The 25,348-nt window shown below is 35.4% G+C and overlaps 1 protein-coding gene across 1 annotated transcript in view; it reads left to right on the top strand.

Moving 5' to 3' along the window:
• LOC102254846 (sucrase-isomaltase, intestinal) overlaps positions 1-22,151 on the top strand; it is an 81,777-nt gene extending 59,626 nt beyond the window's left edge. Inside the window, exons 13-23 of the mRNA XM_005881677.2 lie at positions 4,707-4,824; positions 9,184-9,352; positions 10,852-10,968; positions 11,841-11,989; positions 12,736-12,820; positions 14,193-14,249; positions 16,015-16,145; positions 17,673-17,761; positions 19,706-19,755; positions 19,944-20,102; positions 22,054-22,151. Of these exons, the coding sequence (XP_005881739.2) occupies positions 4,707-4,824; positions 9,184-9,352; positions 10,852-10,968; positions 11,841-11,989; positions 12,736-12,820; positions 14,193-14,249; positions 16,015-16,145; positions 17,673-17,761; positions 19,706-19,755; positions 19,944-20,102; positions 22,054-22,116 (1,187 nt within the window). The 3' untranslated portion in view covers positions 22,117-22,151. The remainder of the gene's footprint in view (positions 1-4,706; positions 4,825-9,183; positions 9,353-10,851; positions 10,969-11,840; positions 11,990-12,735; positions 12,821-14,192; positions 14,250-16,014; positions 16,146-17,672; positions 17,762-19,705; positions 19,756-19,943; positions 20,103-22,053) is intronic.
• The last annotated feature ends 3,197 nt before the right edge of the window (positions 22,152-25,348 follow it).

Genomic DNA, 25,348 nt, shown 5'->3' with positions numbered 1-25,348 from the left:
GCTCTACAAGTAGCTTTAACTTGAGCTTAGCTATGTATGTAGTTAAATTTAAGACATAACTGATGGCCAAAGAAAAGTGTCTCAGTTTTATTTTACATTTTGAAAAATCACTACAAGTTCCATTAGACTTATTCTCAAATGCATACATTTAGAAATTAAATGTCAAGAGGCTCTACATCTCTTTAAAAACACATTCTTTTCAAAATAATAACCGGTTGGGAGAAAAGTTTATAGTAGAAACAAAAATACTCCAAATGGACATGATTGTCTCGCCTCACCCACCTACCCCCCTTTCCAGGGAGACCAAATCCTTTCAGTATTTAAGACCTTACATGTCTTCAATATATCACAAAGACAGCTTTGAAATGATATTAAAGTCTCAATTTTGAAGATCTAAAAGGCAAACATTTCAAAGCCACAGAATGTGGGTTAGAATTAGATTTTCTTGTGTATTAGACTCTTTCTATCCTTGTTGCTATGTTGAAAAAAATGCATTTAAAAAGTCATAAGCCCTGGCCAGTTTGGCTCAGTGGATAGAGTGTCGGTCTGTAGACTGAAGGGTCCCAGGTTCAATTCCGGTCAGGGGCATGTACGTTGGTTGCGGGCACATCCCCAGTAGGAGGTGTGCAGGAGGCAGCTGATCGATGTTTCTCTCTCATCGATGTTTCTAGCTCTCTATCCCTCTCCTTTCCTCTCTGTAAAAAATCAATAAAATATATTTAAAAAAATAAAATAAAAATAAAAAGTCATAAAAGCTACTCTACTTGCTATTACAGATCCCTGTCATTCCAAAGCTGATCTTATTGTTCTTTAGCTAGATATGTACAGCAGCTTCACCCTAAGTTGCAATAAATGCCTTGAGATTAGGCTCCATAATTTTAAGCTAAACAAATAAACATAGAGTCCTAGCAGGAAGGTTGAGACTAGACTTAAAAGGTCTACATTGTACAAGGAGAACGTGTAAAATAGGAAATACCTTTATTTCATATAAAGTAATAACAACCAATAGTACTATTATTAATATGCATATTATAAATATGCATATTAATATGCATAGTAATTTTTATTATTGATAGTATAATAATTAAAGTATTAATTAAGAAAAATAAGGTTAGCGCAACTCACAGAATGGGTCCCTACTAAAAAACCCCATTAAGGCCACTGTCCAAAGGCCCATCTCTGAGCAGACTTGTGTGTTTTTTTTAAATATATTTTTATTGATTTCATAGAGGAAAAGAGAAGGAGAGATAGAAACATCAATGATGAGAGAGAATCAATGATTAGCTGCCTCCTGCATAACCCACACTGGGATGGAGCCTCCAACCCAGGCATGTGCCCTTGACCGGAATCAAACCTGGGACTCTTCAGTCTGCAGGCTGATGCTCTATTCACTGAGCCAAACCAGCTAGGGCTAAGCAGACTTGTTTTAAGTCAAGCCTTGGTGATGTGTACTATATAATTATCTACTGCATACCAGCAGATAATTATCTACATTTGTTGCATTTTTTTCTTTGTGGCCAAGCAGGCTGGCTTTATTATGATATAGTTAGTTCAAAGTCATCAAATTGTATACATTAAATATGGGCAGGTTTGTGTATATCAATCATAACTCGCTAAAGCTGTTTTTCTTTTTTAAGAAATGGAAAAACAGAAGAGGAAAGGCTAATACTTCCTGCAAATAGCTTTTAGAAACAAGAGCTAAAAATCTCAATAAAAATCTCAACTTTGACTCCATCTTACTCTTTTCCCTCTGAGTTAACTCGGAGGGAAGAGTTCCTTCCTGCCCTGAGATCTCCTTTCTAGAAAGCCCGAGTTTCTGCCATCAGTGGGTGAGACTTACTCCCTTGTGTGTATGTGCAGAGGCCAAAACTCCTACAGCAAGTGGGAGTGTTCGTGGTACCTAGTCTTTCCCCGACTTAGCTCTGACAATGCTCAAATTTTCTTATATAGTTGTAGTCTTTTCTGTTTTTAAAATCTTCAGGAAGAAAGTCATTATTTGGTTTGGCAAATTTTCCTCATATTTAACCTAAACTTTCTATTCTTTAAATGGATTTCCTTTTCAATTTTTTTGTAGAAATGGGAGAGAATGTCCTAGTTGTGCTGTGTGAGAATTCTTTATTCTCTTGATGAACAATCTTTTGCTCTGTTATGCACAGTACAAGATGCTAGATAACCACCATCTATTCGATCTGTTCAAGGTTATGGGCGTACAAACCAAACAGATAGTTGTCTCTAAGGAGCTCAGAGTCCAGTGAAGGTGACCATCGTGTAAACATAAAGTGAAATACCATCAGAGACTTCTAGGTGATGATGGCAACGGAGGCCACACCCAGAATTTCAGATATCAATGAAGGGGGAGGGGGGGAACTGAAGAAAAAAACACAAAATTTTGTGCATAGCAATCAAAGAATGAAAGGGCATCTAGTCTTACACCATTACCTTCAAAAGTGGCAGAGAATGTCTCATTCCATTTCCCCTAGAAAACAGAGCCTGAGGCAAAACTTATCTGGGAAAGATGGGGTTCGTTTTTTGGGGGGAGGGTGGAAGAGTAGGAGGCGAAGCAATCCCCAGGCAGGATGGGTAAGAAAAAAAGGGAAGTGAAGCAGAGGAGGAAGGAAAGCAAATACAAGATGGCGTTTTACTGAATTGACCAGGGCTTCACAAGAAAATAGAACCATTGCTCAGCCTTATTATTATTATTATTATTATTATTATTTGTTAATCTGGTAAGTGTGAAATGACAGTTCATCTTGTATTTAATGATTATAAATAGTATTAAGCATTTTTTGTCTTCATTGTTTTTTCAGGTTTTACTGACCTGTTCAATGTTTTTTTCCCTATTTTTCTTGTGAGCCATTAGCTTTCTCCAAGAAAGAAAAATATGTGTTAAAAATATCTCTACTAATTTTTGGCTTATCTTTTCACTCTCTTTTTAGGATCTTTTGTTGAATAAAAGTTCCTAACTAAACTACTGTCAGATATATCAGTCCATTTCTTTATCAATTTTTCAAGTTAAGAAATACTTTTGAATTTGAGGTCATAAACATATACAGTTTTAAAAATATTTAAACAGTTTTGCCCTTTCACATTTTGGTCTTTAATCTACTTGAAGTTGATTCTGAGCAGTATGAGAAAAGTCTAACTTTCTTTCTTTTGTTAATCCTAACCTGAGGATATTTTTTCCATGGAATTCTAGAGAGAGTGGAAGGGAGAGGAGAGAAGGAGAGGGAAAGAGAGAGAGAGAGAAACATTGATTCCAGGGAGACACATTGACTGGTTGCCTCCCATACGCAGGGCTGGGATTGAACCTGTAATTCAGGTATGTGCCCTTGACCGGGAACTAAACCTGCAATTCTCCTGTGCTCGGACTGATGCTCTAACCATTGAGAATACTGGCCAAGGCCTTTTTTTTTTTTGGTATGTGGAGACAGAATTGTCCCAGAACCAATTAAAAGGCTATTTTTTTTCTCCCACTGATCTGCACTACTTATTTTTTTATGATAGATATCTATATATACTTTGTGTTACTTTTAGACTGCTATTTCTGTTGCATTGATTTTTCTTTCCCTTTACCAATTTGACACTGTCTTAATTTCTACTGCTTTATAATGAACCTGGAAGTAATGTGGGAAATAGACTTATCACCTTGGTCTTCTTCAAGAATGTTTTGGCTGTTGGACATTAAATCCATAAATCAATTTGGAAAGCACTGACATTTTTATAATACAGAATTTCCAATAGAATGAGTATGGTACTTTCCCCCTTTATTTGTCTTTTAAAATTACTTTTTACACTGTGCTGTGTGAGAATTCTTTATACGCTTGATGCACAATCTTAAAATTTTATAATGTCTTTAGGAAGGTTTAGATTTATTTGGTTAATCTTATTTCTCTTGGTTCTCTATATTTTTTATACTATTTTAAATGCCTCGTTTTAGTCTTCTGCTTTGTATTTGTTGTTGATTTATAAAGTGTAATTGGTTGAGTTTTGTATATTGATTTTTTAATCTAGAAAATGTGCTATACTATAATACTAATTCTCATAGTTTACCTGTTGATTCTTTAGGATTTTATTTCTCCGTAGACATTCACATCATATGTGAATTACACATAGCATTGGCTCTCCCATTCTATTCCTTTTAGTTTGGATTTATTTTTCTTTGCCTTATTTCACTGAATAAGAATTCCAGTACAAGACTGAACAGAATTGGTTATGGTAGGCACCTTCTTCTTCCCAATCTCAATGACATCATGTTTTAAATATTTCACAATTATGTATGAATTTGGCTATAGGTATTTTTGTAGAAAACCTTAACAAAGTTAGGGTAGTTTATTTGATTACTATTTTACTGAGAGGTTTTTGTCAAGAGTAAAGTTCAATTTTATCAAACACTTAAAAGCATCTGGAGATAATTGAATGCTTCTTTTAAATATGTTAATACATTATGTTGATTTTTAAATATTAGACTTTGTATTTCTGAGAGAAATCCATCTTAGTCTTGATACTAACAGCTCATAAATTCAAGATACAAGTGAAAAATGTTTGTCATGTTAGTGTAACGCTGTTGTCACTGCTTGAAAGATACTTAATGTCTTCAAGAAACTCATACACTAGTGAGGGTGACCAATATGTAAACTAACAAATAAAATACAATAAGGATATGTCAATTATGTTAAGAATGTATATTTCTCTTATTTCATTTTTAGATATCACAGGTGGCTTATTGGCGGAGAAAACATTATGTCCCAATTCCAAGACTTATCTGGGATATCATTATGATACACATTCTCTGTTTGGCTGGTCCCAGGCAATACCTACTTTCTAGTGAGTAGTTTGTAAACCAAACCTCCTTGAAATGTTTTTAGTATCTGCACATTATTATTAAAATGTCCTTTAAGAAATAGGAAATGTTTGTTTAAAGCTGGTGTTACATGTTATCGTTTCTTAATTTATCCAAGGACCAGGAAGTTATCTTCCTCTTCGAAGACTTTATCTTACTGATTTATTATTTTTATTAAATGTTCTCATTGATTTCATATATATATATGTATTAGCAACCTGTTGCAGTAGCACAAAAGCAGAGCAGAATGACCTTATTAAAGTCAGGATTTGTGCTGTCATAAGTTTAAGACACCAAGTGCGATACACTGGAAGCTTGGCAGATAATCCTCTTCTCTCCTAGAATTAATAATCTCAGGTCTTAAGCATCCTTTCAGTGCCACCGGATTTATGCTGCCCCTCTGTGTTCACCGTTTCTGTCTTTTCCTGTGTATATCTACTGGGAGACTCTCATAGGCTGCATTAGTAGAATTATATTCAAGGGTTCAAGTATAGAACACTGTGTTTCCATTTACTCTGCATCCTTGTCTGTCTGAAACAGGTGTTCCTTCCAATTGAGGTTCATTAGAGTACTTCCACAGTTTGTTATAAGTATAGGCAAAATATATATGACTCATATAGTCAGCTTGTTTGATTTATAAAGTGAATTCTCAGGAGTAGTATAGGATCAAAATAGAACAGATTATTTTTGCCATATACAAATATATTTCATTTTTATGCTTTGGAATTTAGCCATTGTCCTAGAGCCATGAGTTCAGGGACCTTAATGAAATCTATCTGGTAAGCACAATAGAGAATTACAGAGCTGAAGTGAACATAAGGGTCATTTAACCACAGTCTCTCTTACCTACTTCTGAAAAATATTTAGGTCTTAATTTGACAGAAAACAAAATTAATACACATATAGTAAACTTGATAGACAACATTCTGAATATATATTTAATGGGACTAATTATAAAAAAACAAAATCAAGTGGCTTGCCACTATTTGAGGTTTATTTATCTTATTTTTAAAAAATGGTATTGAACTTATTTGGGGTGACATCTATATATATAAAAGCCAAGCAGCCAAATGGTGGAATGACCAGAATGACCAGAACGACCAATGGCTATAACGCTCACTGTGGCAGCCAACCGGCCCAATCAGGGGCGGGGCCAGCCAGCCAACTGCCCTCGGCCCCTCCCCCCTGCCAGAAATGCTCTCCAGCCTTCATAAACCAGGAACCTGAATGATGAGTGACTAGGAGGAAAACTGCTCACAGTCTGGACCATCAGTCAGGTGTCCAGGAGAGGTGCCCAGCACAACCACCATCTTCCTGTGTTCTCTCTCCACTGCTTACTGCCAAAGAGGGCAGCCACATCACACCATGGCCTCTCTTTAGAGGTTTTGTCAGCAGGGAACTAAACCGCACTACCTGTCTAGGGAGAGGCTTAGAAACAAAAGCTGTCAGTGTCCCTGACACTAAAGCTTCCTGACACTTTGAAGCTTCAACTCATCCAAAAGCCAACAGCAAACATGTATGCACCCTGCAAAGATCTTTGACACTAATAACTCCCCACTGCCAGCCCTGCCCCTGATCGCCGCCCCCCACACCTGATCAGGGGTGGGTGGCCGGAACCCACCCATGTATGAATTTGTGCACTGGGCCTCTAGTTTGTTAATAAAATTATATAGGCTTCAGGTGTATAATTCTATAATACATCATCTATTTATTATATTTTGTGTTTACCACCCCAAGTCAAGTCTCCTTCCATTACCATTTATCCTCCCTTGCCCTTCTGCTACCTCCCTCCACCCCCCTTTCCCTCTGATAATCCACCCTGTTGTCTGTGGCTATGCATTGTGTGCTTTTTTTCTTTGCTTGGCCCCTTCAACCTTTTCACCCTTAATTTAATAACCCATTTCAAATTTCTATTGAAAAGGCAAGGAATCACTTGTTTAGATTTTAGAATGTACCACTCATAACTATTAGTAGGTTACCCAAGAAATAGTTAATTGTATTTAACTCATCAAGAAATTTAGGCAAGAAGAAGATGAAGAAGGAGGAGGAGGAGAGAGAAAGAAGGAGTAGTAAATGTAGACAAGTATTCCTCTTCAGTGTTGAAAATTATATTTCTGAGTACTTTTCATACCTCAGGGATAAAAAAATGAATGTGACTTCCAAATGATGAACTTAATGAAACTCAATGAAAATTACTTCCCAGAGGCATAAAAATAGTTTTAAGTGGAAACATTAGCAAGCTTTATCTAGAGAAGGCATAAAAGGTGTTTACTGAATTTATTACTACAGCCTCTATCATTCAATTTAATCTAACAATTTAAATCCCCCTCATTATTTTACCCTTGAGAAACAAAATGATTAGTCCTGGATTTCCAGGTAGATAAACAATGGCCTAAAATAGGGATTCAAGTTGTCTAACCCGGGTGAAGCAGATCGGGGACTGTAACTGCTAGGCAAGTTTAGAAAGTACAGGAAGGAAATGAGCTGTTACTAAGCACTTGTTATGGGCTAGCTGGTTGTGAGAGGTGCTTTCATATATAACTTATTTTCATTTATACATTATAACAACTCTGAGAAGTTAAGCATCATTAGCCCCATTTTATAGTGGTTAAGTAACATGCTCAAAAGTTACATGTTATAATGACAAGCTAGACGAAGTTTAAACTACATCTGTTTGATTGCAAAACCTATTTCAGTTAACTTCTTATTTATAGGTTAGATTTTAAAGTGCTTAAACATAGCACCAAATAAATTCTAACTTCTCCATTGGCTATAATTTTAACTCTAACTCCAATGCAGGAAAAGAAATACTGGGAGAGCCTGGCACAGTCCTTATTCTAGAAGTGAGTGAAAACAGGGAATAACTATGTGACTTTGCCTAAGTAACTCATCTTATATTTGAATCTTTCCAACTCCTACAGAATGCAATTAAGAATATCCATCCTGCCCTAACCGGTTTGGCTCAGTGGATAGAGTGTTGGCCTGTGAACTCAAGGGTCCCAGGTTCGATTCCGGTCAAGGGCATGTGCCCCGCTGGCAAGTGGACATCTGCCGAGGGCTCCTGGGCTGCCAGAAGGATGTCTGACTGCCAGCTTAGGCCCAATCCCCTGGGAAGTGGGCCTAAGCCAGCAGGTGGACATCCCTCGAGGGGTCCCAGACTGCGAGAGGGCACAGGCCAGGCTGAGGGACCCCCCCGAGTGTACAAATTTTTGTGCACTGGGCCTCTAGTCTATATTATAAAAAGCCAGTGACTGTAATGCCGTAACGCTATAACGACCAAACGACTGGTCACCAGGAGGTGCATTGATGGGTCTCATGGCACGGTGGGTCTGGGTCTCATGCAATTTTGCACACTGGGCCTCTAGTAGATCAATAAGATTACCAGAAATAAGTCCTTGCCTTCAAGGAGCTTTATATTTCACTAGAGTTTAGCAAATTTTTCCATTATGAAAAGAGATGTATCATTTTTGTAAATAAGTCAATTTTTATAATGTATATTGTACATATATAGATTGAAACAACTGTCAGAGCTTCAGTGAGGTTACAGGATGGTTTGATACAAGAGGCCAAAAGAATATGAATGGCAATCAAGGTTAGAAGTGAAGTTGAAATAGAGTGGAGACCAGATTTTGATGTTAAAGAAAAACCCCCAAAGTGGTTAAACATACAAGTTAAATTCAAACAAAAACAACCAAAACAAAAACTTATAATAATGATACTAAATATCTACACATATGTTATTTTTTATATACATGTAAGGTTTCACTAAGGAAATATAATCAGTATCAAACTACATTTACTGGCATTTTCAACATTAGTATAAAAACAGCCATTGCCACATATTAAAAAAAAAAAAAAAGCAGAATTTTAAAAAATGTTGATGCCTAGGACTCATTCCCAGATAGTCCGATTTAGTTGATCAAAGATGATGCCTTCCTTTTTTTTCTTTTAAAGTTCTCAGATATTTCTAATATATAGCCATGGTTGAGAAACCATATACTACCTGCCTGGTAGTATAACTTATAAGAAACATTTAGTGTGAGAAAATTTGCATTAAATGAGAAAATTTGGTTTGGATGGTTAGCAATGGCTTTTAACAGCTATTTCATGAAATGTGTAAAATAGTTTACATATGGCAAGTTCTCTTTTTGTTTTCTTCATTCCTGCCATTTCATGTTCACACAGATTTATACATTTGATAAAATATTTAAATTACATGAAATAGGGACTTGTTCATGCACTTTAAGATCATGTGTTGGTTTTTTGTGTTTGTTTTTTTGCGGGGTGGGGGAGTATCCTTTTAGAATGCTACTGAAGAAAATTTTTCTTTTGTTTTCTCAAAGTGCTTCTCAGAATGCCACAGGAAAGCGAGCATTTGTTTTGAGTCGTTCAACATTTGTTGGGAGCGGGAAATACACTGGCCATTGGCTGGGCGATAACTTTTCACGTTGGAGAGATATGCATATGTCAATCATTGGAATGCTAGAATTTAATCTCTTTGGAATTCCATATGTAAGTTTTCAGATTAAACATTCAATTAAATTAAGGCCTATCTGTCAACCCATATTATTTGGGGGCGCCAATCTACTTCTATGAAGATAAAATGCACTCAAGTTGTTTCAGGACATTATAAATAATACGCTTCATATAGTCACTTTAGCATTGCCCTCAACCTATATAGATTTCAAGAGAACCACATATTTCTTAATTATTTTTGTTTGTTTTGTGTTAATAAGACACTTGGTCAAGGTAAAACTGGATACGTTTATTTCCTGTCGTTCACTTCTATCTTCACCCCATTCACAATTCTCCTATAACCTTTTACTATGAGCTTTACAGGTAATGTGTGAAAAAAGAAGGGACGGACAATTTGGAAGGAGGAATAGAAAGTTCACTCATGGAGGAAGTGAAATTAAATCAGTAAAATGTTCCAAACACACAGCAAAATACTTTCTTATCTAAGCCCTAGTGATAAACAATTTAGCTATGAAAGAATTTGCTATGTTAACAAATTTCAAAGTATTATTGTAGCAGATTCCCCATATCCAAATGACTTTTTACAAGAATAACATATAGGGCAATATTTGTCTTATTTTGGAAAGCTTCAAGTAAAATTGCTGTGTACTCAAATTCTGTGAGAATTGCATTTGTTGTTCAAGTGATGGATTAGGTACTTTCAAAGAATTGCGAGATAAATATTGAAAGTGAAATACAGCTTCAAGTTTTGTCTGGACTAGAACCTGACAGAGGCAAAAGTTATAATATAAGCAGATCCATAGAGGAAGGGAGCATGACCTGGTCTTTCTCCACTGAAAATTTTAGAGTTTTAGAAGAGTAGATTACAACCCCCGTAGTTGTTGGTGTCAGTAAGACACTTGGTCACGGTAAAACTTTTTTATTACAAGTGACAGGTTTTATGACTGCATGCTTTATTTCTTCATGCTGTTTTTTGCCTACAAACTTCAACATTAAATGAGTTTGGGGGTTAAATATAATATTTCTGAGAGAAAAAAAGAGTTCTGGAATAAAACAATTTGGAGACTTAGAGAGACCCCCCTTAGATATAAGGAAGCAAAGTATCTGTAACTTTATATGATAAAAGGGAGAGCATAATCAGGTGCTATAATCCTGAGGCTTTTGCTCCAGCCTGAGTGGTTAGCCACTAAGAATTTGGATTAGCTAAATGTTCTATGTCTTTAACTTCCATATTGAGGCAGGGACTTTATAGTACTGCACTTGGGCGGGGGTGGGGGGTGGGGGAAGCATTTGTCGGAATATTGGATTACCTAAAGCACTTATACTGTCATATAGCCCATAGTATATTTTTTAATCAAGGTGGGCAAGAGGGAATTATCACTTTTTTATTCCAAATATTTTTCTCAAAGAGGATCTTTCCATCTTTAGATTCCACAGTAAAAATTAAAAATAATGTGTCCTAAAATTTTCAGTGCAGGTTTTATTGGCAAAAGTAATAAGTGATATATTCTGAGGTCATAAAAATCTTTCCCCAGATTGGAGCTGATATATGTGGGTTTAATGAAGAGACAACTTATGAACTTTGCCTTCGTTGGATGCAACTTGGGGCATTTTATCCCTTTTCCAGAAACCATAATGCAATTGGGATGAAGGTGAGTGAGCGTTAATGTAAAATGGTAGCTGCTATACAGTAGTCATATTAACTTGTACTTAAGAACTGGGATTTGAAAGTACATATAGAATCATAAAAATATGAATTAAATCAAACTTTTAAAACAAAGTTGTCAAAATATATAATTGGTTTTTTTAAAAAAATTATGTTGGGATAGTTAGAAACATCGATGAGAGAGAAGCATCGATCAGCTGCCTCCTGCACACCCCCTACTGGGGATGTGCCTGCAACCAAGGTACATGCCCTTGACCGGAATCGAACCTGGGACCCTTCAGTCCACAGGCCAATGCTGTATCCACTGAGCCAAACCGGTCAGGGCATGTTATTGATTTTATAAAAAAACTGTGAGAGAATAACTAAAAATGAATGTTGGAGAAATAGTTTCTCTAAAATTGTCCTTGAAAATGCATTTTTTTACATAAAATAATTTATTATTTTTCAATTACAGTTGACATACAATATTATATTAATTTCAGGTGTACAACTTAGTGATTAGACATTATATAACTCACTAAATTATCACCCTGATAAATCTAATACTCCCCATGAGGAGCGAGCCTAATCCATCAGTCAGACATCCCCCGAGGGCTCCCTGACTGCGAGAGGGCGCAGGTGGGCTGAGGGACCTTCCCCCCCAAGTGCACAAATTTCATGTGCTGGGCCTCTAGTGTAATATATTTGAGAAACAACTCTGCAATAACCTACTATTGTGAAAGGCTTTCAAGTTGAAAGAAATAATATTTTTTAAATGTTCTGTTTCTCCCTAACCACTAAAGAGAGAGAAAAAAAAAAGTAACACTTAAAATTTCCCATTTCAGTTAATAGGTCTATTGAAATGTTTCTCTTTTATAGGAACAAGACCCTGGGGTATTTGGAGAAGAGTTCGCTGCTATTTCCCGTTCTGCATTAAGGATTAGATACTTATTGCTGCCTTACTTATATACCCTCTTCTACCATTCTCATGTCAGTGGAAATACAGTGGTCCGAGGATTGATGCATGAGTAAATCACATTTAATAATTGTTCTAGTCTTAGATTTTCTACCATATAGATCTTAGGAACCGGGTTCTCCTACTAAGGGAATTATGTGAGGGATAAATAAATATGCAAATCAGTTTTTCTCTCCATTGACTATGATTAGAAGTAGTTTACAGATTTGAAGAATTTAATTAAGAAGACTCTTTCAAAAATTTTCTAACAAAAATAAAAGTTGTGTCTTGCTGTCTAAAAAGTGTGGAATATAGAAAAAGAATGAAACATGGTCCCTGCCCACAGAGTACTGGGAAGGTTGCAACTAACAGAGTTGAAAGTAACTGAGTATAATATGGAACATTATATATGTATGTTGCAATTATGTGGCATAACCTATAAAAATTCAAAGAAAGGCAGGGTCAATTTGAAATGGAATGGACAGCTTTATGAAGGAGATGGGGTTGATGCTGAATCCTTAAAGGTTGTTTAAGATGCAAAAAGGAACAACAAAAACTGAAGACAATTTGATTGCTTGCCATAGTTTTGACCTTAGTTTTAATGCCCATTTATCTTCTGGTCAGAGAGGACAAGTGATTTCAGTTGCTTTACTTGATGATGAGATTTTATTCCTAAAACTCTGCTTGTCCCCTAAACCTTTCCCTGTTTTTATCTTTTTGGTTTTCTTGGTGAACATGAGGTGGTTGAGTAAGACTTTAGTTATCTATGCAAAGACATTAATTTGATTAAATGAATAATTTTTCACCCTAAAAATCCAGATTTACATCAGATCCTCAGACTCATGGAATTGACAGAGCATTCCTTTGGGGACCAGCTTTAATGATTACTCCAGTACTTGAAGAGGTAAGGACCAGAGTTTTATACCAGCACAATATAGTTATTCACAGTAGTTTACCTTGGTGCCATTTGATACTTACAACCAGTCCAGGCTTGCCATATTCTCCTGTTTTTCTTACCTCATTTTCATTCTTTTATTTTAAAACAATGTATTTATATATTTATTCTACCTAATGTAAAATATACCTCATGTTAAATAAGTCTCAATAAAACTGAAATATATGCTTTTGCTATTTAGAGATTCTGAAATTGATCTCAAGATAAGTTGCAGAAGTAAGATTTTGACCCCCAAATATAAATATAAAAGAAATAAAGTACTTTGGTCACCTATGCTAATGTAATAGCAGTAAAGTCTATTCTGAGAATATCAGCTGTTTTTATTAGCCTTTTTGGAAAAAACAAACAAACAAACAAACAAACAAATTCCTATTTCAAATTAATTTTTCCTTCTCCTCCAGATGGCTATCTTACCCAGATTTTAGTCACAAAGAGAGGGAAAACATGACTATAATCTGAGAGAACTGGGGGTGAAAGCCACACATGCAGGAGAACAGGCAGGATGGATGTCATGAGAATGTGTTGACAACAAACCAGTGCCAACTTTCAGGACTAAGTATTAGAATTTCCAGAGGTAGAAAAAATATTTTCAAGGCTGCCTGTTCATTATGTCAAATTTCACTAGCTTTGAACTTGTCATAGTTACACAAGAACTGAAGTTGGGCCTTTATGGGATTCTTCAAAGCAACTATTTTCTCTATTTTTGGATTGTTCTTGAATTCACCACAGCTCTATCTAAAAACACACACACAAACATACACAAGAATAATATAGGCCACCTATAATAATGTGGTCTACTACCTATGTTTATATATACACATATACATATATGTATATAAATCTGAAATGTACACATAATAATATATGTAACATACAGAAGAACAAACCTGTACTTAGTAAGAACTCAAAATTTTTTAAAATAAATGGATAAATATTGCATATTTTACATTTTAATAAGTACATCACAATTGCCATTGAACTAAAATGCCACAAAGTAATTACCTTGTTAGTAAGAGAATATATCTACATTAAACTGAAACAATATTTTGAAATATAGCAAACCCAATTTGGCTTTTTAGAAAAAATTATCAATAGTGTACATTAACGTGCCATAATCTAGACATGAAACATATTTTCCGATAAATCATGCATATTTCATGGAGATTCTCTAGCCCCACTGCATAATCATGTCTGGGTTGAATAGTACTTGGTTTTAATGATAAATATGATAGGATTCAATGTCCAGAGAACCAAATGATTTTTACTAGAATACTTTAATTAAAAAGAGGATTGAAAAGTCAAATGTTTTCTTTTTTCACAGGGAGCAAGATCTGTGTATGTATATTTTCCTGAAGCGTCCTGGTTTGACTTTTATACAGTATGTATTTTATAGAAAAAATAATATAATCTATGAACTCAGAGATTTACATGCTTTTTCCCACTTTAAAAATATATATGTATATATTTATTGATTTCAGAGAGCAAGGGAGAGGGAGCAATAGAAACTGATCAGCTGCCTCCTGCATGCCTCCTACTGGGTATTGAGCTCACAACCCTGGCCATGTGCCCTGACTGGAATCTAACCCGGGACCTCTTACTCCATAGGATGATACTCAATCCACTGCGCCCCTCCAGCAGGGGTTCACTAATTTTTATATGACTTCTAGAGCATTGGACTGTATAATTCTGATGCTGTAGTTCTTTGGAAAACTTTAAAAAAAAACAATTGTTTACTCCTCTCAAAATGGTAGAATTCAGCCATAGATTGGCATATGTTTAAGATGAGAGATAGAATGATTTTTTTTAGAAGTAGAGTAGACATTTATTTTACCCACACACAAATTCTTAAAAGCAAATGACTCTACATAGTGATATTTTCTTGTAGCAGAGTGTAAGAGATACTATAATTTATGAATCTGATACTTTATCTTGCAAGAAGCAGAAAGCTTGCTCAAGTATGAGGTTTATTATAGGAATACATATGAAATGACAAAAGAAATCTTATGGAAATCTAAGACCAGCAACTCTAAAAGCACTGGATTTCCTGGAGAAATTCAGGATTCAATTGCAAGTTTGTGAAATTTCAGCCCATGTTGTGTCATTACCAGGACTCAGAATTCCAAGGTATCATTTTTGTCTTATTAACAACTGGCTTCCAAAGATCTTCAGCGTCTAAAGGACTCTATATTTTGGAGTTATATTTTGTAAAATTTTGACCTTCTATTTTATAGTGGACATATTTCAATACATCCTTTGTGCTTCTATGATAAGTGGCAGGCTCTTTTCCATGTTTTATAGTTCAAATTCTTAAGAATGATAATTTCATTGATCTAACTACTTTTCTGCATAAGTTACACCCAGTGGGGGCTATCCTCTCCATGATGGGGGAGAACAGTGGAATGTGAGGGAAGCAATGTGACATCTCTCCTATAACTGAGTTCTCTTCTCCCATTCTTTTAGTATGTTTTGATGAGCATTAGCTAATTTCACCCAGTCTTCAAGGAATTTTTATGGGAATATGTTTAGATGATAGGATAAGACTATTTCCACATTTGAAGAAAGGACATACAATCTATTTTTAAATGATCAGTTAGTTGTGACTGGTGGAAGTGGTATTATGAATTCTCCATTCTCATGGTCAGGTTATTATAGTATCTTAAACAATTAAACCAGTGGTTTTCAAACAATATTCTGTAGAGATGCTTCATACATTTTCTTAAATATTTGCATTACATTTCATGTTTTAATAAAATTGATTTTAAAAAAGAGTATAACAAAAATGCTCACACAAAAGCATTATTACATCAAATTTTAACACTTTGGAGCCCAAAGTTAACTTGTATTCTTGCCGTTTAACTTTTTAGTAAGTAAATGTGCTTATAGAGTTGAAATGCTAAAATTAGTATATACTGATGACTGCTGCTTTCATGTGTTTTACGAAAAGGAGTTTATGTAAGGTTTTTTTTCCTTTTTTTAAAAACACTGACATAGACATTTAAGTCACCCTTTTTATTAGTAAATTCCATGGTGCTCTGTTGCATTTCAACAGAAGTTTGGATTTTAACTTCCTGTGTCTCCCGAAATCTATTTCTTGTTACCAGTGATGTAATTGGAGTGGTTAACTCTGGCTTGTTCTGTGCTAGGGGGAGCAAGTATCATCTTCTTGGCTGAAGAAGTCTGTTGAAGTTCCTGCTCCTCTGGATGTAATTCCCCTTTTCATTCGTGGAGGATATATTCTGCCAACACAGTTTCCAGCCAGAACAACAGTGCTGAGGTAGTAGGCACATTCTGTCAGGAGACCTCACCTTGAGCTCGGGATTTGACCTTCCTGTTGTAGTCAAACTTCCTTATTAGTGTCTGAGGAGGGGTTGTATATGAGTAGGAGACCACTGACAGGAGGTGGCTCAATCAGTGGTGCAATGAATTATTGGTCTATGTATGTGTTTGTACATGTGTATGTATGAGTCAGTGTGTTCATGTGTGTATGTGAGAGAAAGAGAGAAAAATAAGAGAAGGAACAGAAGAAAAAAGGAGAAAGATTAGCAGATGATATGCTTGGGCATTTCATCCAGCTCTAAGCTATCTAGCCCTAAATATCTTCCCATTGTTATTTTAAAGATAGCCAGGGGTTTTTAATTCATGAATTCTCTCCTAGGTTTTATATGAAGGCTAGGTCAGGGTCCTCATGCTTTTATCCATTCAGGTTATGTTAATTAGTCCTTTTCTCCCTCCATAGATATGTAATCAAAGACTTTGCCTAGCAAACAAGCAGAATTTTTAGTAATAATAATAATTATTTTATATTTCTATTTTACATCAAAGATTCATAATAGCAGATCAAAATCTCTAATTGGCATTAATTGAAAATAAAATCATCTAAAAATATGCATCATTATTAGAGAAGAGTTTTGGCTAGACATTTTGAAATATTAAAAAGGTCCCTGAGGATGCCTTGAACTATATAATAGATCTATAGTTTCTAAGCACTAACTTGCAAAATAGATTCATTTGATTTCAAGTTAATATATTTTAGTTCATTTCCAAGAAAGAAGAGAGGGTCTCATGCTTTAATTTTCACTTTAATAGAAACAATTTAATGAAATAAGTATATTGTATATAAAACCAAAGTATTTTCCTTAAGGTATTCTCACTGTAACTCAACTTCTCCAAAAGTAAGATTGCTTTATCACTTGCACTGTGCAGTTCTTTTCTCTATGCAATTTTGGGTTGCCAAGTGATTAGGATCAAATCCTTGAGTCCTGTCTCCATTGTGGAATCACAAAAAGAGGGCACATAGATTCTGGCATCCTTGCTCTTGAGAGTTAATACAACTCCAAGCAGAGCAGACTCTCCGAATTACTATTCAAGCTCCGTTCTCCTGGAATCCCTTTGGTCATACTTTAAAATCAGCTCCCAGGTTTCCAGATCCAAAGACTCGAAATTTTGTAGACAAGTCAGAGAGTGAGGGGTGTACCTTCAATAAGCATGTTATAGTATTTATTTTTATTACTTTATTAATTATATAAGCCTTAGCTTTTTTTTTTTTTAAAGTGGGACACACTTAAGAGGCCTATGCTATTGAAATCACTCATTTCCCCTCAGATTGAGCAGTTCAGAGCAGAAATAAGTTACTTAAGGATGTTTTAAGTTTCCTATCACTGGAGATATTCAAACATAAACGAAGTGGAAATTTGGTAAAGGTGTTTAAGAAAAGACTCAACATTTTTCTAGGTGGTTCCATGAGATGATAGGAGTTAGGTCCTTCTCACTCTGAAAATACAAATTTTCTTCTTTTCTATAGCCGGTTGAATCCTTTTAGCCTCATAATTGCTCTAGATGAACATGGAGAAGCATCTGGCTCTCTTTTCTGGGATGATGGTGACTCTATTGGTAAGTAGACCAACATGTACAACAGTTGGAATGTTCTGAATTTCAAAATGACTTCACTTAAATTAAAAATTGGAGCTCTAAACCAATACAGTAAGTTTGATATAATAGACACCATGGTAAGATTCTGCTTTCACCCACATTACTGTCCAGGAACCTGAACAGATCTGGCTACTCTTCTGGGTTAATCCACACAGGTGAGACCATTATCATTAAGAAGGTGAAATACATTATACATTATCTCCAAGAAGGTAATAACAAATCACACTGTGGTTACCTGAAAGGAGACAACATTTACTTATTAGTATGCTACAATAAGTTTTTTCTCATTAATTTATTCTCACCTAGGAAGGAATAGAGATTCTAGTCTTAAGGAGTCAAACTTTCAATAGAAATTTGTAGGAACTTGGCTCTGGTGGCATAGATGTTAGGCTAGAGGAAGGAAGAACTGTTGAGATTCTATGATGGGAGACATGAACCATAATTTGAAGACTTATGTGTAGTAGAGAAAGGGGTATAGCTTGAACTGAGAAAACAGGTCAAGATTTAGCTGCTATGCCCAGCTGGAGTGGCTCAATTACTTGACTGTCATTCTGTGGGCTGAAAGGGGTCAGGTTCAATTCCCAGTCAGAGGACATACTTGGGTTGCAGGTTCAATCTCCAGTCAGGGCACGTACAGAAGGCAACCAATCTCTCTCTCTCTCTCTCTCTCTCTCTCTCTCTCTCTCTCTCTTTCTCTCTCTCTCTCTTTCTCTCTTCCTTCTTCCCTCCCTTCCTTTCTTCCTTCTCTCCTCCTCTCTAAGCATGTCCTTGGGTGAGAATTTTTTTAAAAAAAGATTTAGCTGGCTAAGGCACAATATCAATGGTTTTGTTTATTTATTTATCTCTTATTATCCCCATTTTCTCCATAATCTCATAGATCAGAAAACTACAGAAAAGACTTTCCCTGGAAGAATAGAAATGACTTATATTGTTAAGAAGATAAGTACTGTACATACAGTGATAAATATATTCAAAGCAGTCACATTTTGAAAATCATAAATGGGTTTTCAAAGAAATGGGCACTATTCCAAAGAGATGATAATGCCTGTGCATATGTTACTGCTGAGAACATTTCTTCTGTCACCATATTAGTTGACTTTACATCCATCTTTCTTTCCTTGCCCCTCGTTCATAAGCAGGAAACACAGAAGGATAAACATTTTTTATAAGGAAGGTGAAAAGGTAGAAAAAGAGAATGTGAAAAAGGAAATGTAAAGGTAAAAAGACAGATGCACTCCTAATTTTACGTATAGACAATATGGCTGGTTCTGTGGTAGGAACTGAGAGTGTACAGAGGCTGCCAATGCTTGTATTTTCATGGAAATCGGCAGTCTTTTGTGTCCATTTTCATTCCTCCCTTCCCCCCGCCCAGTGAACACTTCAGGAAGCACTGATTAAATCACTAACACTTGAAAGATTGTTTTTAAATTTTAGAGGACAGGAATTCAAATCAAAAGAGAACCAGGGAAAAAGACAGATACCTCTGTCTGTGATAGTGAGCTTGTGTATGGACAGTAAAGAGAAATGTGGGAGGAGGTTGTCTACAAAGTTTTATGCTATATCCCTCTGTACTAAATTAAAGTGTTGAAACATGTCTAAAACAAAGCTCCTTTCTCTCTATTTTTCCATATAAAGTAAGTATGGAAAATGAGGAGGAACGTGGGAGGCAAGGTAAGAGGATGAGGTTACCTATTTTGCATTTTCCAAAGGCCATCATTAGAAATGTAAGTTTGATTATTCACTTTTTCCCCCCTCAGCAATTGCTAGGTAATTTAGAGGATTCCAAGTACAAGGTTTAGCCAAGACTTGTGGCCATAGGAGTTTAATTGATCAGCATTTAAATTAAAAAACATAGTAAAAGATAAAATTGACCTTTATTTTCTAACGCTAATACTTGTTTTGCAGATTCTGTTGAAAAGGGAGAGTACTTCTATGTGGAATACAAATTCAGTAATGTAAGTGTAAACATTCAGCATTTGCCGTGACATAATAGTTCATTTATATGAAGAAAGTATATTTTAAGGGATTTTCAAAGTAAGAAGTATTTAAAAGTATCGGCAATTCTCCATACCACTTTAAGCTGTACATTTCTGTGCATTATCATTATTTGTTTAACATTTTTTCCTCTCTCCCTTAACAACAGAGATCTCTGAAAGCAACTGTGATAAAAAATGGCTACAATGGAATTACTACTCTGGCATATAGCACCATTCAGATCCTTGGTTTCACTTCAAAGCCAAATGTTATTTTTATGAATGGGAAAACCATCCCAAGCAACAGAATGCAGTATAATTCCAACGGGGTAAGGTTTAAACACTATTGACTTAACAGGCAGATTTTCCTTATTAAATCTCTAGGGCTAATAATTGAATTTTCCCTGAATGTTACTTCCTTGTCAAAGGCACAGATCACATTTCTAAAATAATAACTTGCATGTTTCTGAAACTCAAGGAAGAAAAATTAGCACAGAGTTATATTTCTAGCTAAAAGTATGCACATGTCAGGTCTAGAAACTTTGTTGTGTTAAATATCACAAATGATGTCATGTAAGGCTGGGTGTTCCTCGCTAAATATAACATAAAGAAAGGATAAATGAGTGGCTAAAATAAATGAGAATAAAAGCTGATAGAAAATTGGAAGTGGAAGGTTCTGGATGGACTGTATTTCAATTCCTTAATTTAACAGATGACAAAACTGAGCATCCAAGGAGGTGAAGTTACTTATCAAGGTCATGTACTTTAATAATTGACAGAACTAAGTTTTGACCTTGAAACTCCTGACATTTCACAGCTCTTTCCTTCTGAAATAAATGAGAATAAAAGCTGATAGAAAATTGGAAGTGGAAGGTTCTGGATGGACTGTATTTCAATTCCTTAATTTAACAGATGACAAAACTGAGCATCCAAGGAGGTGAAGTTACTTATCAAGGTCATGTACTTTAATAATTGACAGAACTAAGTTTTGACCTTGAAACTCCTGACATTTCACAGCTCTTCTATTCTGTTCCATTTGGAAATGAAATATTTATTTATTGGGCTCCTATTAAGAGTTTTAAAATCTGTATTTGCTATAAAAACATGCTTATAAATATGACATAATCCCCACCCCTAAGAACTTAATAGCAAGCAGAATAGACACCAAAGTCCTAAATAGAGGAGGGATCTACAGATTTCAAAGCCTCTGAAGTCTTCATTGTATTTCTAATACCTTTATCACACAATGCAACATATGGTCTTTAATACTTATACAGAGCAGTGACACAGAACTTAAGATACCGACTTTTCATTCCCTTCTGTAAAATTAAAAAGTAATTGATGACAGGGTCATCTATAATAATAAAAGCATAATATGCTAATTAGACTGGATGACCTTCTGGACGACCTTCCCTAAGAAGCCGAGACAGCGGCGGGGGCCTGAGGCAGAGGCAGCCACCACGAAGGAGGAGGCCAAGCCCCTTGCACAAATTTCATGCATTGGGCGTCTAGTTTAAATAATAATATATTAAAAACTTACTTTTTCCTAATTGAATGGAATTTCAATCTGGGGGATTTTGTTGAGTAAGTTGTTTGATATGCTAATCATAACAGTAATTCTTTATTTGAAGTTTTATGATTTACAGAAGACTTTAGCAACATGAATTTGTTTGATTCTCGACATGCTCCTGGGTAGATCTGTATGGCCAGTATTATCATCCAGACTTCAAAGAGGGAAAAACAATGTCTTAGAATGATGTTGCAATTAGTAAGGAAGTGACAGGAAATCAGAGCTGTCCTTCCTTTTCCCTCTGTGCTCTTTCTCTTTCCTGATAAATGAAAAATGATTGATAGGTCAAAAAAACAGAAACAACTCTATTGGGAAGTTAGTTTCACAAATTTTAGTTTCATGTATGTGTGTGGGTGATCTTGATTAAGAGAAAAAAATCCCAGAAGAACTTGATAAAGTTCTGTAGGGCACAAAGATCTCTTTTGAGTAAAATAAGTTGTTTAATTGGAATATTCCATAAACTTATATTCTTAGAGTGTATGAATCACTTGATAACTGTAATTTACTCCAATATATATTATGTATTGGATATATTTTATATAAATTGTACACTATACATTACATGTAAATAATTAAGTTATCCCTTAACACTTGATCACATTTGATTATCTTTATAGTATCATATGTTAATTCTAATATCTTCAACTATAACTAAATTTCTTTATATTGATTTACATTTTCTAATTTATTTATTCTCTCATCTGTTACAGAAAATCACTTTATGGATATCTGCACCCCTTTCGCAGGAGTTAACCATTTCGTTTGAATATTGAGCAATAGCCAAAACAACAATAGTGAAAAATTATCTGCAGCAATCATTTAGAACACTTAAAAATTATTTGAATAAATGGAAATTACTGTTTAATTTGAATAACAATATTATTAAAGTATTTCAATCTTGTGTGTGTACATTACTCAAATTATCTGACGTTGTCTCTTACAAAAGCAGGGCAAAATGGTGGATAAAACTTCCCCTACCTTATAAGGACTGATAGATATTGAAATGATGAGCTGATGAGCAAGATTATGATTTCTAGTCTTCAAAGCAAATCTTTGAAAAACCTATTGGGATATTTCTAACTAAGTAGAAGGCTTATGAGCACAAAAGCTAGTGGAATTCTCAGGAATTTTAAGAAACTGTTTACTTAACTTTTCAAAGAATTGGCATAATCATTTGCTGTATCAAGTTAAATATTCACTGGTGACTAGGGTATTGAGCTATGTGGAAACCAAGAGAGAGTTTAAGATCTCAAAGCCAAGTAAAGAAAGTCTTTCATGACTTTCATGAAGGGGAATGAGTAGACCTCTGGGCAAATAGGCACTGAGAAGTGACCATTGGATTGGTCAAGGTGGATGTTGTTGGTGAACATGACAAGAGGGGACCAGGTGGACTGGAGTAGGTCCAAGAGAATGTGGAAGAGGAGTGAGTAAAGTATGTCCTCGGGTTATGTCGGAGATCCGTTCCTACGGTGCGACGTAAGGCGATTTTCACCGTAAGTTGGAACCCACCTACAGAAGCACCTATGTCACTCCCATGGAGCACATACACAACAGTAATGAAGTGAAACAGTAAAAAAATTTAAAAGAAAGATAACAACTCCTGACCTTTACTTGTGGTAAATAAATAATAAAAAACAAAAAGCACACATGTACATACGTCAAAATGATGGAACTTTTTTTAAATAAATAAATGGGAGATGGTGACGTAACCACGAAATGACATACTTCGCGTCTGACGTAACCCGAGGACTGTCTGTACAGTTACATCTTTAGAGGAGCTTAGTTGTAAATGGCAGCAGAGATGAGGCAGTGGTTGGAGGAAATGTGGGTATGAGTGTGCTGTGTATGTTGACTTTTTTGTTTGATTTAAAAATAAACTGTAGGCAATAATTTGCTGATGTCTAAGATCTGTATTTAGTTGTACATTGTTTGAGGTTAAGACTGACCTCTTTGAGTAAAAAATAAACCCAAATAAAAATCCACAACACATTGATTAGAATGGCTAAAATCTTCTAAACACTGATAATTCCAACTGCTGGTGAAGATGCAGAGTAACAGGAATCCTTATTCAGAAATGCAAAATGCTAGAGCCACTTTGGAGGACGATTTCTTATCAAACTAAACATAGACTTACCATGTGACCCAGCAACTATGTTCCAAGCTCAATTGATTTGAAAAAGTCTGTCCTCATAAAAACCTGCATGCAATTTTTATAACAGTTTTATTTATAAATAACCAAAAGCTGAAACAACCCAGATGTCTGTCCTTCAATGGGCGAATATACAGGGGTGGGTATGGAAAAAGACATGCAGGTTATGATTATTACAATGGTTTTATTAATTCTGTTTCACATATTCATAAGCTGTAAACCCACTTTTGCCCACTCCTGCATATATGGCAATGACACCCAGTGGCAATGACACTCAGTAGCAATGAACATAGCCAAGACTCAGATCTTGTCTTCTAATATTCTTCAATAAAAGAAACTAGGCATCCTTGGAGAAATGGCTATTTCTAGGGCTGGGACAGAACATATATAAAATGAACCTGGAGCATAATGTTGTACCAAAAGTAAAGAAGTTTGGAAAAAAATAACACGATGGGGGTGTGTCAAAGAGACACAGGAGCCAACTGAATAAGTTTCCAAAGGCCAAACTGGGACCAATTTGAGCAACAAAACTAATACCATAGTATTGAATTTTAACCCTAAGTATAAAATAAATATCCATCAATCCATACTGAGATAGCTAAATGATTGATTAAATAAGTAAACAAGAGAGAGAGAAATATGTCTCAGAGAGAATAATTCCAGATATTTTACGAAGAAACTTCAACTGTGGGCTGTGCTTAGTGACTTCCTTCCAAAGAGAATATTAAGGAAAAGGGGGGAAGTAAAAAAATAACTATACAGAGAAGAAATCTGACAAATACTTCCTCAGCCAGGTGGTCAAGGTTAATATCACCAGTGATGAGTGATGCTAATAGTACATTTTGTGGATAGGTGGTGTTGAAAATGACATTTCACCTTGGTGATCTTCCTCCCCTAAACCTGTAATCCCAGTCAAATTGTGAGATAAACAAATCCAAATTGGGAGATATCCTACAAAATACCTGACCAGTACTCTTCATAACTGTCAAGTTCATTAAAATCAAGAAAACTCTGAAAAACTGTCATAGTTGAGAGTAACCTAAGAGAACAATGATGACAAATATCATGTGATATTGGATAGGATCCTATTACATAAAAAAGACCATTAGGGGAAAACTAATGATACCTGGTAAAATATTGAGTTTAGTTAATAACAATGTATCAATTTTGGCTAATTATGACAAATGGATCATAGTAATGTAAGATGCTCACAATAGGAGAAACTGGGTGTAGGATATCTGAAGATTCTCCATACTATCACTGAGACATTTCTGTAAAGACTTACTTTGATGCAAAACATTTTGTAAAATTACTTTAAGAGAAAAAAGCTTATGAAAAAGAAAACATATGGAGCTTGACAAGAGTTCACATATTTGTCTGGAATTTGGCATCGACTTCCCAGCAGGAGTCACTGCAGTCACTGTTAAATTATCTCTTCAGGTCATCATCGTTTCAGCTTCCCATTTGTTATGACTTCCTCCAAAGTTGCTGTGACACCAATATGGCACTTGTGCCTGGTTATCTTACGCTCCTACACAGTGTAAAATAATTATGGAAATATAATTATCTTTTTAATTTCAAGGGCTTCCAGCTGTTTACACTATTCTAATGAAACTGCTATTGATATCCAGATTGCTCTTGTATTAAATTTATGTTTGACCCAGAACTACAGAGATGTGATAAATATGGTGTGGATATCCTTAATGATACTCACAGTGTGCAACTCCTAGAATGGTCAGCATGGGATAAATAAACTCACTTATTTATGAGGTCTGTCATGGGCCCCAGCTGTGACAAGCATGTGCTGATCACTAGGGATATGAAGAGAAGACATCATTTCAGACCTCTAGTCTAGT

This window comes from Myotis brandtii, unplaced genomic scaffold (genome assembly GCF_000412655.1).
Source record: "Myotis brandtii unplaced genomic scaffold, ASM41265v1 scaffold686, whole genome shotgun sequence".
NCBI classification, from domain to species: Eukaryota; Metazoa; Chordata; class Mammalia; order Chiroptera; family Vespertilionidae; genus Myotis; species Myotis brandtii.
The sequence above is the reverse complement of the archived record's forward strand: the minus strand, read 5'-3'. Positions and strand labels throughout refer to the sequence as shown.